Consider the following 17,858-nt stretch of genomic DNA (forward strand, 5'->3'; position numbering starts at 1 on the left):
GAAGGTGCAACAGGTTTACTAAAGAGACTGCTTACACCACGCCTGTCCGCCCTATTCTGGAGTACTACTATGCGGTGTAGGATCCGCATCAGGTGGGACTGACGGATGACATCGAAAAAGTATAAAGGAGGGCGGCATGTTTTGTATTATCGCGAAATATGGGAGATAGTGCCACAGACACGTGATATTGCCGTGCGGAGCTCTCCTCATCTTGTTGGTAAATCAGAGTACAGTTTTCTCTCTGTTTCACCACGGGAAGTGCGTAATTCCCTCCTCGAAGTACTACAGTTCGTTTAATTTGACGGCAACAGGATCTTTCTAAGGTAGACGGCGTTCAAACAGATCACGCTAGAATGAAACCGTTACCCATTACCCGCGACAAGCGAGCTATTAACTCCTACACAAAAGTAACAACTAGTGATGTCTTGTCTGGGTGAGTTCCTGTTCCATCTCTTCTCCGTTTATTTTTGTACGTTTTCTCGCTGCAGTCGCGAAATTGGCGTACTACTGTCTTTCATTTCAACCGTTTCGCCCACTGAGTACGTCACTCGTTCGGTTTATACTTATTCTTCAATGCACCCATGTTTATTCGCAGCTGGAACAAGCTAACTTGACAACTTGTAAAGTAATCATACGATGGTCATTTAATCTCTCAACTAGTAACTCCCCCATGCCCGATTTCTTAACTCCCGTGTACAAAACAGTTTGACCAGCCCCGTTCCAAGAACAGCTGGTTCTTCAAGCATCTCAGTCTTTATGGCATCATATCTCCTAAACTATGTGTCATACTATGACATAATTTTGCAGGTACATTCAGTGGTATATGTAAGTACTTCTGCAAAATGTTTTCCGAATAAAGTTAGTAGAAAAAAAACAATAAATTAAAGTGTTACGGCTGGTACTGAAGTTTTACTGCACGAACAGCGAAAATGTAGAAAGCTACAAGTTTTTTCCTTTCATTATTTTGATAAGGGTATCAGTGAGTTAAAGTTTCATAGAGGTTTGAAATCATTTGTAAAGTTTGATGGAAGTCGCTAAGTGCTCTTACCCTCAAATACTGGATGAATATACTCGTAGTCTGCGTAATTTGTGCGACGTGAGTTGCATGTGGCGGGAGTTACACCGGCTCAAGATAGAATTGTAAAACTGCCGTGGGCTACGGTAGACTATCGGAAGTAAGCGTACACTATGGTAGTTTTCCTAGTAGCCTTGGTCAGTTAAGATGGCACCCGCATTACTTATATGTTAGGTGTGTTGCATACCCATCAGGCTTCTCCTCATTTCGATCGCTTTGTTTGCGTATGTGATCAGTGTCTTACAGCATTCCCATAGAAACTGGAAGCGATGAGCCATCTGGAAACTGAGTGAGGATATCCAAAGGACCGCGCAACCTACGGAACATTTTTTTCTACATAGTTATCCTCCTGTGTGTCACTTGAAAGTAAACAGTGTTCACAACAAAATTGTAATTCTCAATGTTTAACTTTGATTTTATTCTAAAATTGTTAAATTTGTAACGTGAAACAGAGGGACGTTGAAATAAAAATAAAAAATAAAGAAATAAACAGATTTATCACACAGCGGTAGAAAACGCAAATTTCTCAAGAAAAGGTGAATTAAAAAAAAAGACATATCAAACATCGCTTCAGTATTTGGCTAACTCATGTTTGTGTTATTCATAAACAACTTCCGCAGTTATCAACTTTAACAGCAAACTATTGTCTTTGATCATTGTGAAGAACTTCTATTGATTACAAAAAACAACAACAATTACATAGATTTTTTATGTTTCTGCATGTAACCTGTACTTGCGTCAAAAGTAATTGCTTGGGTTAAATGAAAACACAGAAGTTATACGATCATCTAATTTTTATTACTTGTAAAATGCAATTTATATTTTGTAAGGGTATAATATACACAATGGTCTAACGATGGACAGTTCTAATAATGTGCAAGACAAACAAACAAACAATAAAAAAACAAAGAGAAGTCGTCGGCACCTAGTTTTTCTGTCACTCATTCATTTATGTTCCTTTCCCTACCAGTTCTACCAATACTACGGCAGCCCTACCACTTACTAGGTCATTTGTATACCGTACCAAAACAACCAAACCGGAGTTTTGGTGGAACGCAACTCTACTCTATACATATACACTGGTTCTAACTTTTACAGTTGTACTGTGATACTTCTTCATACGTGTGGCCGTGCAATAAAGATGTAAATAGAGAGTAGTAGTGCCTTGTATTGTGTTAATATCAGAATACATAGTTCTGCAAAGCAGAGTGGTATTAAGCCGGAATCAACAGTGCCAAACAAATGTGCCAAAAAAATAAACAACCAAAAAACGTTCAAGCAGACGCGGTTTCCTTATGTAGGCGAAAAACCAGGATTGAAATATCATCACTGGTATTTTACTTAAACAAAACGAAACGCATTTGATGACAACAACAGGCGTTTTCTTGTAGTTGCAAAGACTGTATCAAAGTACCCACAAGATCGCGATAAACCTATAACGTAAAATTATACTTCTTAATGAATAGATTGTGACAACATTTTAAATTTTCAGATTCGGTCAATAATTATATGGAATACTGAAAATGAGGCAGGTGAAATGGAATACAAACATCTCAAAAATGAGATCGACAGGAAGCGCAAAGTGGCAAAGCAGGAATGGCTAGACAAAAAATGTAAGGATGTAGAAGACAGATACCGCCTACAGGAAAATTAGAGACCTTAGGAGAAAAGAGAACCACCTGTGCGAATATCAAGATCTCAGATGTAAAACCATTCCTAAGCAAAGAATGGAAAGCAGAAAGGTGGAAGGAACATACATAGCGTCTGTACAAGGGTTTTGCACTTGAGGGAGTATTATGGAAATGGAAAAGGACATGGATGAAGATGAGATGGAATATATGATACTGCGTGAAGAATTTGATAAAGCACTGAAAGACCTAAGTCGAAACAAGGCCCCAGGAGTAGACAACATTCCACTAGAACTACTGATAGCTTTGGGGGAACGGGTCATGACAAAAAAAGATATATGAGAAGGCGAAATACCTTCTGACTTCAAGAAGAATATAATAATTCCAATCCCAAATAAAGCGTGTGTTGAAAGGTGTGAGAATTACAGAACTATCAGTTCAATAAGTCACGGCTGCAAAATACTAACGCGAATTCTTTACAGACGAATGGAAAAACTACTGGAAGCCAACCTCGGGGAAGACAGTTTGAATTCCACAGAAATGTTGGAACACGTGCGACAATACTAACCCTACGACTTGTCTTACAAGAGAGGTTGAGGAAAGACGAACTTACAGCATTTGTAAGCTTAGAGAAAGCTTTTGAGAATGCTGACTGGAATACTCTCTTTCAGATTCTGAGGTGGTAGGGGTAAAATACAGAGAGCGAAGGGCTGCCGGCCGCTGTGGCCGAGCGGATGTAGGAGCTTCAGTCTGGAACCGCGCTGCTGCTACGGTCGCAGGTTCGAATCCTGCCTCGGGCATGGATGTGTGTGATGTCAAATGGTTCAAATGGCTCTGAGCACTATGGGACTTAATATCTGAGGTCATCAGTCACCTAGAACTTAGAACTACTTAAACCTAACTAACCTAAGGACATCACACACATCTATGCCCGAGGCAGGATTCGAACCTGCGACCGAAGCAGTCGCACGGTTCCGGACTGAAGCGCCTAGAACCACTCGGCCACATCGGCCGGCCTGTGTGATGTCCTTGGGTTTGTTACGACCCATAGTTAGATGTTAAGTCCCATATGTGCTTAGACCCACTTGCAAATTCAGCCGATGGTTTTTTTATCAATATTCATGTACTTTCTTTTTGATAGCTGACAGATAACGTGTCCATGTTAGTTGCTGATCAACGGTTTCTCCAAGTGTATGTTAGTGTATTACCTAACTGGATAGAAGGTCGTAGATGGTAAGGTAAAAGCCATGGGGACGGAAGGTGCTGGTGGTTCGTCCTTTGATTATTGCGTAGGTTTTGGAGGGGTTGATGTTGAGGATCCATTGATTGTACCAGGAGATAAACGGATTGAGATGAATATACAAGGATTTTTGGATTTCTTGAGAGTAGCATAGAGGGTCAGAAAGGTGGTGTGATAAACGTACTGAAGGAGCTGGATTGGTTGAGATGGTTTGGGCGTACCGGGAGCTGAGAGGAGGTAAAGGAGAGGAGATAAAGAAGACGAGAGAGGACGGAGTCTTGTGGCACGCCTGCAGTGGAATGGAAATATCAGCCGCAATAGCGACGGTTTTTCATCCTGTGTCATTTTTTTGTATATGTCCATACATGTGATTCGAGGTTATGTGTCATATTGATTCAGTTTCGCTTTAAATAACATAATCTTTGCCAAGCATCGTAAATTCGCATTGTACATCTCGACTCGTGTTATCTTAAACAGAATGTTTAAAAGAATATTTTATTCCAGTGTGTCTGCAAGCGTGCCTACCTTCAGGTAGAGACTGTCGGGCTGGTTGTTCTGCTTTCGCCATCTGTCGAGCATTCCGGGAACTCGCAGTTCCCGCTAACGCTGCTTCCTTTTTTGGCCACAGAGGTGCGCCACCTGGTGGCGCAACCCGACTTCCGCGAAGTGCGCCTGCGCTGGGAGACTGACGGCGGAGCTCCTGAGTCGCTCGGCTTCCTCGTCCACTACTGCGAGCTGCAGCCGTGGGGCGCGCACCGGTGTAAGGTCAAGGTGAGCTGCACACACCCAGTGTGTTGTTGTTGTTGTTGTTGTTGTTGTTGTTGTCTTCGCTGCCAAGCCCAGGCCGGCCGGTGTGGCCGTGCGGTTCTAGGCGCTTCAGTCTGGAACCGCTTGACCGCTACGGTCGCAGGTTCGAATCCTGCCTCGGGCATGGATGTGTGTTATGTCCTTAGGTTAGATAGGTTTAAGTAGTTCTAAGTTCTAGGGGACTGATGACCACAGATGTTAAGTCCCATAGTGCTCAGAGCCATTTGAATGCCAAGCCCAGTTTGATACAACTCTCCACAGTAGGCTATCCTGTACAAATCTGTTCATTTGTACATAAACACTGCATCCTACACCAACGTTAACCTTCTCGCCATAGTCAAGTAATGATCTTCATCTACATTTTTATCCTCGCACACTTCCCTCTGAACCGTGATTTATTTTCAAAGAATATACTTAAGAATTTATTTTATTTACTAACGATTCATCAAGAACATTAACACATTTAATCACACTATGTAAGCATGGAAGTAGTTGCCAGGGAGTAACTGATGAAACCATAAGCAAAATCCTTTTTAACAAATGGGAATTTTATTCACTTTAATAGTGCCTAAAAGCACTTTTTTTTTAAAGAAACAGATTTAAAATTATAATCAGAAAGCGCCCTCTAAATATCAAAGTTACAATTTATTCAGAGGCAGAAAGAAACAAGCTTTAACTGTATGAGCTTTCGGGTAGCGAACCTTGCCGCTCCGTTTTGACACGACCGTAGTTACGACCGCTCACAACAGCCTCTGAAAGACTACACTGGTGCAAATCTGCAACACACCGGATTACTTTAAACTAAAGGTTTTAACAATTTTCACAAGCACACAAACTATGCACCCCTGTAGGACGGATGAAAATGGTACAAAACACTAACAATTAAAATATTAACCTTGCCACCGAAGGTGCAACTTGATTTTAACTTCTAAGAAAAGTCTTACAGTGAAAGGGTGCAACTTTATATACTAAAATGATCATTCAAATAAAAGCCCATGAAATGCAATCTTATATAAAATTCTACAAGGTTGCCCAAACAATAGTTAAGATGCTCTACAGTACACAGATACCGTCTCTCAAGATCATAGGCAATAATATCATAGTCTCCAAAGATCAAAACATATTCAGGTATTAGGCCGTTACACTGCAAGCAATAAATTCGTTAACACACCAAATCCGACAAACATGACAGAGGCAGCTACTAACGTACGGTAGATTGATAGGGAGATTACCGAACAACCCGCACCGCAGGTTGCTCTAATCCGCCCCTACTCCACAAGAGAAAAACGGACCACCCAATTTATAAATAACCGCCTTCCCGCGGGTGGGGAAACGGAGAAGAAAGGTGGGACGACCCCAAAGCGAAACGGCTGGTGACCTCACCAAGAAAACAAGTGGAAGTTAACAAGAGTAAATCAAACAATATATCACCAATCACTTAACTTCTAATAAACGCGATTTCTCGAGAAGACCTGGCGCAGCACCCCCAAATCGCTCTCCCGAACCGTCCGCTGCCAGGCGCTTCAACGGACGCAGGAAGGCGCGCCGATCTCCCGTCTCACGGCGTCGCCGCTCGCACCGGCCAGACCGATGTCGTGGGTCGACTCCTGTTGCTCTCGTGTCGACCGCGAAGCCACTACCCCTTTCTATACGGCGCTTCCCACTGGACTCACGTGGCGACCTCACATGCGCCGACGCTCAATGCGGACAAGTCATCTTGTGTCTCAGTGCGCGACCGGCAAACCGATCGATCCAACCGCCAATGACTGTTGCCTGAGCAAACTCGAGCAGGCTGGCGGCCTAACGCGCAGACTCAGATGCAGGAAGTAAGCCCCGACCGGGCGACCAATCGCTGAGTTCTCTTACTGGCGGAGTGGAATGACTCTCATTTTACCGGCTTTAAAGGTTGACGCGAACGAAAAACGTACAAGCACTCCGGACGACAGACAGACACTAAACTGCCTCACAAATGCGAACGAGAAACTGACCCAGACTGACTACTGGCGAGCTCATAGCGCCCCTTAAAGGCACGTGAACAGGCAACCTTTCCCCTTTCCCACCAGAGGGAGACACCAAAGCTGCGAATGCCACAGCGGCGCCACCGCCAGAAACGGAGGGCGGCTGCTTCACACTACGCGCTGCGGCGCGCTCTTCGAAACAGCAATTTTTACCACGGCTCACCCTCTTTTACCAGATTCACTGTACCTTGATGCCTCGCGTTGTTTACTACCTGTCCAGACATCTTTTTAGTCAAATCGGTCCATAAAGCTCTTGTCTCCCCAATTCAATTCAGAACTTTTTCGTTAGTTACTCATCGACCCACCCAATCTTTAGGATTCTTCAGTAAACCCAAATCCCAAAAGCTTCTATTTCCTTCCTGTCTGCACTGTTTATCGTCCACGTTTCACTTCCTTATAAGGTTACAGCCCAAAGAAAAAGATGTAGAAAAAATTCCAGGCGCTTAAATTTATACACTATCCAATCACATCACTGTGACCACGTGCCAGAAGCCCTGATAACCACATTTTGGAGCGCCGACCGCTGCGAGGCGTGCAGGAAGAGAGTAAACGATGTTCTGGAAGGGGCCGACAGGGATGTGGAGCCATGCTGACTCCATTGCCGTGGCCAGCTGCGTTAGGTTTTTCGGTTGAGGAGCCACAGGGCGAACAGTGCGATCGAGATGGCTCTACAGATTCTCGACTGGATTTAAATATGGGCAGTATGGTGGACAAGGGAGTAAGGTATTCTCATCCTGGTGCTATCTGAACCACGCACGTACACTGCGAGCTGTGTAACACATTACATTGTCCTGTTGGCAGTGCCATCGCGCTGAGGAAAGAAAAAAAAAGGCATGTAGAGATGGGTATGGTGCCAAAGGATAGATGCATTGTAAAATTTTTGAAAACATTATCAGCGATCTTTAACATTAAAATTTGAAGATTAAAAACAGTCTTGATCGCAACTTTTTATTTTTATTGGAGTAACCGGTTTCGATTCTATTTAAGAACCATCTTCAGACTCTGTAAAACCATATTACCAGATAGAGGGATCGTTACAATAGTAAATATATATATAACAAAATGTAGAACTAATAAATGAATATGCCCACAACGGTGGGTGGGCTACGTGGTGCAAGTTGCGCCGTCCCTCGACGCTGGAATAACTGCTAATCGGGCAAGGAGAGAACTGTTATGAAATAGGCTTGGTCACGCCCACCGTCCTGAGTGTGACATCATTGCTAGCCAATCAGAAAGACGTCTATGATTAGGTAAGCACAAGAAGTAGATTAAAAAGTCCGTTATAGTTAAATTACATCGTAACATCATTATAAACGATTATTCTTCATAAAATATAAACTATAAAGTATGCTGCCCTCTAACGTCTAATTTTGCGAAGATGCACCAAAGGTTGTTAAATCGACAGTGAGACGCTACTGGCACAGATACATCGAGGATTGGCGTGGAAACGGCGTCCTATTCCGATGTGGCAGTCAACAGTGCTGTAAGAGATAGCTATAGATGAAGACCAACGTCCTCTGTCGATATAACATGTTGGAAATAACTTTATGTGATGGTGGTTTTAACAGTCATTACAATGAGTGCGTGGGGAGGCAGTCTTCACATTAGTGCATAGTGAAAGACATAGATATTATACAGTAGCATAAAGTTACTATATCCAGGTTCTATTCTATCTATTCCAGCGTCGAGGTCGGCGCAACTTGCACCACGGAGTCCACCCACCGTTCTGGGTATATTTATTTATTAGTTTTACATTTTGTTATTACTAACACGAATTCTTTACAGACGAATGGAAAAACTGGTAGAGGCCGACCTCGGGGAAGATCAGTTTGGATTCCGTAGAAATATGGGGAACACGTAAGGGCAATACTGACCTTACGACTTATCTTGGAAGAAAGATTAAGGAAAGGCAAACCTACGTTTCTAGCATTTGTAGACTTAGAGAAAGCTTTTGACAATGTTGACTAGAATACTCTTTTTCAAATTCTGAAGGTGGCAGGAGTAAAATACAGGAAGCTAACGGCTATTTACAATTTGTACAGAAAACAGATGGCAGTTATAAGAGTCGAGGGACATGAAAGGGAAGCAGTGGTTGGGAAGGGAGTGAGACAAAGTTGTAGCCTCTCCCCGATGTTATTCAATCTGTATATTGAGCAAGCAGTAAAGGAAACAAAAGAAAAGTTCGGAGTAGGTATTAAAATCCATGGAGAAGAAATAAAAACTTTGAGGTTCGCCGATGACATTGTAATTCTGTCAGAGACAGCAAAGAACTTGGAAGAGCAGTTGAACGGAAAGGACAGTGTCTTGAAAGGAGGATATAAGATGAACATCAACAAAAGCAAAACGAGGATAATGGAATGTAGTTGAATTAAGTCGGGTGATGCTGAGGGAATTAGATTAGGAAATGAGACACTTAAAGTAGTAAAGGAGTTTTGCTATTTGGGGAGCAAAATAACTGATGATGGTCGAAGTAGAGAGGATATAGAATGTAGACTGGCAGTGGCAAGGAAAGCGTTTCTGAATAAGAAAAATTTGTTAACATCGAGTTTAGATTTAAATGTCAGGAAGTCGTTTCTGAAAGTATTTGTATGGAGTGTAGCCATGTATGGAAGTGAAACATGGACGATAAATAATTTGGACAAGAAGAGAATAGAAGCTTTCGAAATGTGGTGCTACAGAAGAATGCTGAAGATTAGATGGGTAGATCACATAACTAATGAGGAGGTATTGAACAGAATTGGGGAGAAGAGGAGTTTGTGGCACAACTTGACAAGAAGAAGGGACCGGTTGGTAGGACATGTTCTGAGGCATCACGGGATCACAAATTTAGCATTGGAGGGCAGCGTGGAGGGTAAAAATCGTATAGGGAGACCAAGAGATGAATACACTAAGCAGATTCAGAAGGATGTAGGTTGCAGTAAGTACTGGGAGATGAAGAAGCTAGCACAGGATAGAGTAGCATTGAGAGCTGCATCAAACCAGTCTCAGGACTGAAGACCACAACAACAAAACAACATTTTGTTATATATATTTACTATTATAACGATCCCTCTCTCCGGTAATATGTTTTTTTCAGAGTCTAAAGATGGTTCTTAAATAGAATCGGAACCGGTCACTCGAATAAAAATAAAAAGTTGCGATCAAGACTGGTTTTAATCTTCAAATAAATTCATTGTACCTTCCGGAATGACGAGATCGCTCAGGGAATGCCATGAAAAAATTTTCCCAAATTTTAATGATATATCATCTGGCCTCGACCCATCCGAAAGCTGTTACAGGGTGTTTGCTTCCATACGTTTCAAATAAATGTGATCCTCTGAAAAGGCCACCCGTCGCCACTCAGTCGACGTCCATTTCCTTTGCTGGCGTGCCAATTCCAGCCTTCGTCGCCGATGACCAGCAATCAGCATCGGTGGATAAACCAGGCGCCTGCGGCGGATTGCCACAATCAGCAACTTTCGCTGAACGGTCGTTGAGGAAACACTGTTCCTCACATATGTAAACGATCTACCGTCTGATACACAACAAGCAGAATTACTTCTTTTTACAGATGACACTAGTATTGTAATCAGTTCAAGCATACACACAGAAACAGAAGAGTGTTCTCAAAAGTATCATTGACTGGTTTCCTGCGGATGGTCTCACCTTTCATTTGAAAAAGACACAACAGATACAGTTCTGCACGTCAGGGGTACTACACCAATGGTAAATTTAACACATGGTGAGGAAATAATAAGTAAGATGGAAACTGGTTAGCCGAGCGCTCTAACGCATGGCTTTCCGGAGTGGGATGGAGCGCCTGGTCCCCGGCACGAATCCGCCCGGTGGACTTGTGTCGAGGTCCGGTGAGCCGGCCAGTCTGTGGATGGGTTTTAGGCGGTTTTCCATCTGCCTCGGCGAATGCGGGCGGTTCCCCCTATCCCGCCTCAGCTAAACTACGTCGGCGATTGCTGCGCAAACAACTTCTCCACGTACGCGTACACCACCATTACTCTAGCACGCAGACATAGGGGTTACACTCGTCTGGTGTGAGACGTTCCCTGGCAGGTCCGCTGGGGCCCGAACCACACAATAGCCCTGGGTTCGGTGTGGGGCGGCGGAGGGGTGAAGTGGACTGCGGTTGTCGTCGTTTCTAGGTCCCCAGTTAACATGCAATACAATACAAGGTCGAAACTTCTAAATGCCTAGGTGCCCCTATTGATGAGAATCTAAAATTGAAAAAGCACATCTTGGAACTCCTAAAACAGGTTAGTGCAGACACATTTGCACTTAGGATCATAGCATATCTTGAGACCAATCAGTAAGTTGACATATCCTGCATATTTTAATTCAGTAATGTTGCATGAAATAATTTTCTGAGCTAACTCATCTTTCAGACAGTCTTCATTGCTCAGAAACGTGCTGTAAGAATAAGACTTGATATTCACCCACAACCGTTTTGAATACATCTGTTTAAGGAGTGCCGGCCGAAGTGGCCGTGCGGTTAAAGGCGATGCAGTCTGGAACCGCAAGACCGCTACGATCGCAGGTTCGAATCCTGCCTCGGGCATGGATGTTTGTGATGTCCTTAGGTTAGTTAGGTTTAACCAGTTCTAAGTTCTAGGGGACTAATGACCTCCCATAGTGCTCAGAGCCATTTGAACCATTTTTTTTGTTTAAGGAGTCGGGCATTTTTACTTCTGCTTCTCAGTATATTTATTCCCTCATGAAGGTTGTTGTAAATAATCCACTGCAGTTTTGCAGGAACAATGACGTCCCTAATTACAATACCACAAAGAAAAATGACATCATTACTACACATTAGGATTGCCTTTGGCAGAAAAAGGGGTCACGATACTGCAACTAAACTTTTTGATCACTTATCTAGTGATATAACATTTCTGACAAACAGCCAAGTAAAATTTGAAAACAAACTGAGGAAGTTTCTACTTGGCACATATTCTATTGCGCAGAAGAATTTTTATTATTGTAATGTGTAGAAGACGGTGGGTAGGAATTACTAACATCTGTATTTTTTTTTTTTAAAAAAAAGCCCTTATAAATGTCAGCATGTAGGCATATTTACAAATTAATTTGTGGCGTGACTGTAAAATTACTCGGTCCACATCATTACGATTTATCGTTCAGAATGACCCATGGGACATGAAAGTAACTAACCAGCTGCTTGGCTCATCTGGGCATTCAGTCGCTCAACACTTGCAAGTCTATTCGCCCATTCACATCACCGCAGCCGTCTTTCACCCTCTGTCATCCATAGTCTGTGGCGCACCACAGTCCTTCAGCGCCATTTTCCGATAGCGCCATTTTGCCATGCACAGTATACTGTAACCACAGCGGCACGTAAAAAGTTTACAAATTTAGCCATTTCGGAATGCTTCCACCCATGGCTCGAAAGCCGTCAAATGAATCCATCCGTTTTCGCAGTACGACAACGACTGCACTGTTTTCCGCATCACCCCCCCGCCTCTGCCACCCACCCAACCGACACGCCTTGTATACCCTCAACGGCTAACAGCTAGTGCTGCCACTTGTGACATGTTATTCCACTTCGACGCTGAACATAGGCGGTAGCCACGTTAATGTGACTGGACTCTATATTTGACTTGCGATATATCCCGGCTTCACAAGGGTAGACTAAAATATTTGCGCCCAGACAACTTGTCTGGCCTACTGGTAATGCATTATATACACAAACCTTTTTCGTGAATCAGTATACTTATTAGTTAAAACACTATCAAAATCCCTACAGTAGTTCCTTTCTACACGCCAGCATACTAGCCCACCTTGTCTTCGTGCTCTTTAGGCAAAATGTACTTTGGCGGAATAGAATCATTTTGCAGTGAATCGCAAGTGCCGGTTCTTTATATTTTCTCGATAGTGTTTCGCGAAGACGTCGTCTTCCACCAGGGATTTTTATTTCAGCTCACGAAGCATCTCCGTAATACTTGCGTGCTCATCCTACCGGTACCTCTCTGAACTGCTTCGATGTATTTCTTTAATCTATCTCGCAGGGATCCCACACACTCGAACAATACTCGAAAACTTCTCTCACTAGTGTTGTGTACGCGGTCTTCTTTATAGACGAGCTACATTTCCCCAATGAGCTACATTCACCCAAGAAACCACAGTTGACCATTCGCTGACCTAACATGCTTATGCTATAGCCTACTGATTTGCATAGTTAAGCCTGGATATTTAATTGACGTAACTGTGTGAAGAAGTAATAAGGTAATCCAACATTAAGGGAGTGTTTATCCTCCTCAACAACATTAACTTAAATTTTTCTACATTTAGAGCAAGCTGCCATTCATCACCCCAACTAGAAACTCTGTTTACGTCATCTTGTATCGTCCTACAGTCACTCAACGATGACACCTTCCCATACAGCACAGCAACCTCAGCAAACAGCTGTAAAGTGCCTCTCGCCGTGCCCGTCGAGTTATTTATGTACATAGAAAATAACAGCAGTCCTCTCACACTTCCCTGGGGCGCTCCTGAGGATACCCTTGTCTCTGATGAACACCCGCCACTGAGGACAACGTACTGGGCTCCATTACTTAAAAAGTCTTCGAGCCACTTACATATCTGGGAGCCCAATTCGTATGCCTGGACCTTGGTTAACAGCATACAGTGGGCCGCAGTGTCGAAAGCATTCCGGAAATTTAAGAATATGGACTCTGCCTTTTGCACTTCATCCATGATATGCAGGACATCTTGTGAGGAAAGGGCATCTGTAGAGGTTGGACCAAATTATGGAATCACCACGAGGAATGCATGGCAACAGCCTTGTCGCAGTGAATACACCGGTTCCTGTCAGATCACCGAAGTCAAGTGCTGTCAGGAGTGGCCGGTAGTTGGATGGTGATCATCCAGGCCGCCATGCACTGTTGCCATTTTTCCGGGTGCACTCAACCTCGTGATGCCAATTGAGGAGCTACTCGACCGAATAGTAGCGGCTCCGGTCAAAGAAAACCATCATAACGACCCGGAGAGTGGTGTGCTGACCACATGCCCCTCCTATCCGCATCCTCATCTGATGATGACACGGCGGTCGGATGGTCCCGATGGGCCACTTGTGGCCTGAAGAGGGAATGTTATAGTGAGGAATGCATGCTTGAACATAAATGCAGATACTAGCCAAGCCAGCACGTAGTGCTGTTATATTTGACCACGAATGGCACCTGTGCAAAATGGTGGGTGCTGTCGTAATCATGGGAGCCGAAGTGTTTCGTGTTTCAAGAGACAACGTACCGGAGATTTACACCACATACACGGAAAATGGAAGACATCATCCCCTACGTCACAACTCGGACGAAAGAGTGTGTTGAGTGATAGTGACAGACGGTCGTTAAAGAGAATTGTGACGAAAAACAAAGAAGACGGCAGCTGCAAAAGTCACTGCGGAACTGAATGTCGCACTCACAATCCCTGTCAGTACCAAAACAATACGATGGGAACTTCATTAGCAGGGAATTGCGGGATAAGTTGGAATTCCAAGGTTACCCATCAGTCATGCAAATGCCCTTAACAGGAAAACACGGTACCAAGACAAAAAACTTGGACTATTGGGCAATGGAAGAATGTCACTTGATCGGATGAGTCTTTCTGGACACTGTCTCCGACTTCTGACAGAATTCACTCCCTAGACTGAAACATGGTGGCGTTTCGGTGATGACTTGGCCAATCATACTGTGGTATTTCATTGGCCCCTTGGCTACTCTGCAAGGATTATGTGACCATTTTGGCTGATCAGGTCCATTCCTCCCAGGATGCTATGTTTGTTCTCCAACGGCGATGTTGTGTTACAAGGCGACGGGGTCCCTGTTCACACACCTCGCATCGTCCAGGACTGGTTTTGTGAGGATGGAGATGAATTGTTGCATCTCCTGTGGACACCAGTCACCAGATCGCAATATTACTGAGTCTTTGTGGTCTATTTTGGAGAGAAGGATATGCGATAACTATCCACCTTCATCATCGTTACCCGAACCTGTCACTATTTTGCCGGAAAAATGGTATCAGATTTCCTTGGAAAAGAGCACGCTTGTACACTACTGGCCATTAAAATTACTACACCACGAATATGACGTGCTACAGACGCGAAATTTAACCGACAGGAAGAAGATGCTGTGATGTACAAATGATTAGATTTTCAGAGCATTCATACAAGGTTCGCACCGGTGGTGACACCTACAACGTGCTGACATGAGGAAAGTTTCCAACCGATTTCTCACACACAAACAGCAGTTGACCGGCGTTGCTGGACAAGCGTTGTTGTGATGCCTCCTATAAGGGGGAGAAACTTTGATAAAGGTCGGATTGTAGCCTATTGCGATTGCGGTGTATCGTACCGCGACATTGCTGCTCGCGTTGGTCGAGATCCAATGACTGTTAGCAGAATATGGAATCGGTGGGTTCAGGAGGGTAATATGGAATACCGTGCTGGATCCCAACGGCCTCATATCACTAGCAGTAGAGATGACAGGCATCTTATCCGCATGGCTGTAACGGATCGTGCAGCCCTGTGTCAACAGATGGGGACGTTTGCAAGACAACAACCATCTGCACGAACAGTTCAACGACGTTTGCAACAGCATGGACTATCAGCTCAGAGGCCATGGTTGCGGTTACCCCTGACGCTGCATCACAGACAGGAGCGCCTGCGATGGTGTACTCAACGACGAACCTGGGTGCACGAACGGCAAAAATTTTTTTCGGATGAATCCAGGTTCTGTTTACAGCATCATGTTGGTCGCATCCGTGTTTGGCGACATCGCGGTGAACGCACACTGGAAGCGTGTATTCATCATCGCCATACTGGCGTATCACCTGGCGTGATGTTATGGGGTGCCATTGGATACACGTCTCAGTCACCTCTTGTTCGGATTGACGGCACTTTTAACAGTGGACGTTACATTTCAGATGTATTACGACCCGTGGCTCTACCCTTCATTCGATCCCTGCGAAACCCTACATTTCAGCAGGATAATGCACGACCGCATGTTGCAGGTCCTGTACGGGCCTTTCTGGATACAGAAAATGTTCGACTGCTGCCCTGGTCAACACATTCTCCAGATCTCTCACCAATTGAAAACGTCTGGTCAATGTTGGCCGAGAACTGGCTCGTCACAATACGCCAGTCAGTACTCTTGATGAACTGTGGTATCGTGTGGAAGCTGCATGGGCAGCTGTACCTGCACACGCTTTCCAAGCTCTATTTGACTCAATGCCCAGGCGTATCAAGGCCTTTATTAGGGCCAGAGGTGGTTGTTCTGGGTACTGATTTCTCAGGATCTATGCACCCAAAAAACCATGAAAATGTAATCACGTCAGTTCTAGTATAATATATTTGTCCCATGAATACCCGTTTATCATCTACATTTCTTCTTAGCGTAGCAATTTTAATGGCCAGTAGTGTATTTACCCCTTCCGAGACGACAGGAAGCTGTTTTGAATGCCTACGGGTTTCCTATACAGTGTTACGTAGGGTAATGTGTTGTGCTTTTAGACTTTCCATATTTTTGTCCAATCCTTCTATTAGCGAGAACCGTATAAAAATCCCTGAGATTAGCCTTCACATACAGGCAGAAAAACGCGACGGGGGACTTTAATTTATTAATAAGTATAGATGTTCATATATTTCTCTTTTTTGGGAAGCTTTTCGTGGTACTGCCTGTATACATTTTATATCTGTTATCAGAGATTTTTCTGTCCCAATAGCAAAAATTGTGTACTGTACTTCTTTTAGCATCTCTTCCCGTCTTGTAATAAATTAGTTCGCGATATTCTTTCGTTGTTGTGTTGGGAAATATGTCTGAAAAACATCTTTGCAGTATTAGCCATGTCGGTTATTCAGTCTGTTGTCAGCTGTCAAGAAAGTTACATTTGTTACTGTAGCATCAGTGATCATTTTTATAACTTTTTATAAAAATGCTAAAAAAGTGCATCAAGTCTTACAAATGTTAAATATTGCTTTTGTTATGAGTACAACGATGTTTCACCCGTGGTATGGGAGGTCTGAAGAAGGCCGTGAAGACGCCCTGGACTCTCCAGCACATCGCCAATGAAATCGTGCAAAAAGTGACATAAATGATTTATAAACATTGCCGATACACAATCAGAGAATCGCTAATGATGGTGGCGTATCAATTGGCTCATGTTATCAAAGTTTTTCTGATGTTTTGGATATGAAACACATGACAGAAAAATGTGCCCCAAAATTGTTGTTTCGAACAAAAACCGCGGCGAATACAAGTTGCTCAAGAGTCGCTGGATGAAGTCAGCAATGATGCGGAATTACTGAAACGTGTCATAACAGGTGAAGAAACATGGGTGTACTAATATGAAGCACAAATTAAGACTCAGTCGTTGTAGAGAGAGCATTCTGGATCACCAAGACCCGAAAAACCTCCAGTGCGGCGAAATGAGTAGTTTACGTTCATTGTGTTCTACGATCTTAACGACGTATTGCACCATGAGTTCTTGCCACAAGTTCTAACGTTCAGGAATGATAAATATTTACAAGTTCAACGCCATTTATGTGAAACAAGCCGATGAAAACGTTCGGGTTCATGACGAAACAATTCATGGCTTGTGCACCACAATAATGCACTTTTTCATACTTTGTTGCTTCTTCGTGAACCGTTGTTCAGGAACAATACGGTAATGCTGCCCCAATCTCCATGTTCGCCAGGCGTACCCGTGTGTCCCCCCCCCCCCTCCAAAAAAACTGAAAGGTACTTGCTAACCAAAACAGGAAACTGTCAGAAGTCAGCTTCTGAATGGTCGCCGTTACATGAAAAAGCTGTAATCTTGACAAAAGTGACTACTTCATTTTCCAGTCTTGTGATAAATCAAGGTGGTACTTTCATTTATGCACTCTCTTTAATTTTTTAACTGATTTACTCACCTGTATCTGAATCTGACAATGGATCTTGAAAAATTCATCGGATAACTTTACTTCCTTCAGTTCCTTCAACCAAATAATCAGAATATCATAGCTAATTACAGTAATAAAGATTTTACCTTGTTCCTTCACAAATTCATTAAGGATGGATATGGGAGTGTCCTCCCCCCCATGAACCATGGAC

At 43.5% G+C, this 17,858-nt stretch overlaps 1 protein-coding gene across 1 annotated transcript in view; it reads left to right on the forward strand.

The window, feature by feature from the left end:
- Positions 1–17,858, forward strand: part of LOC124593878 — a 256,554-nt gene that overhangs the window by 169,115 nt on the left and 69,581 nt on the right. The window contains exon 2 of the mRNA XM_047132225.1: positions 4,572–4,714. Within this exon, the coding sequence (XP_046988181.1) occupies positions 4,572–4,714 (143 nt within the window). The remainder of the gene's footprint in view (positions 1–4,571; positions 4,715–17,858) is intronic.

The sequence above is a fragment of the Schistocerca americana genome, chromosome 2 (genome assembly GCF_021461395.2).
Source record: "Schistocerca americana isolate TAMUIC-IGC-003095 chromosome 2, iqSchAmer2.1, whole genome shotgun sequence".
In the NCBI taxonomy this organism is placed as follows: domain Eukaryota; kingdom Metazoa; phylum Arthropoda; class Insecta; order Orthoptera; family Acrididae; genus Schistocerca; species Schistocerca americana.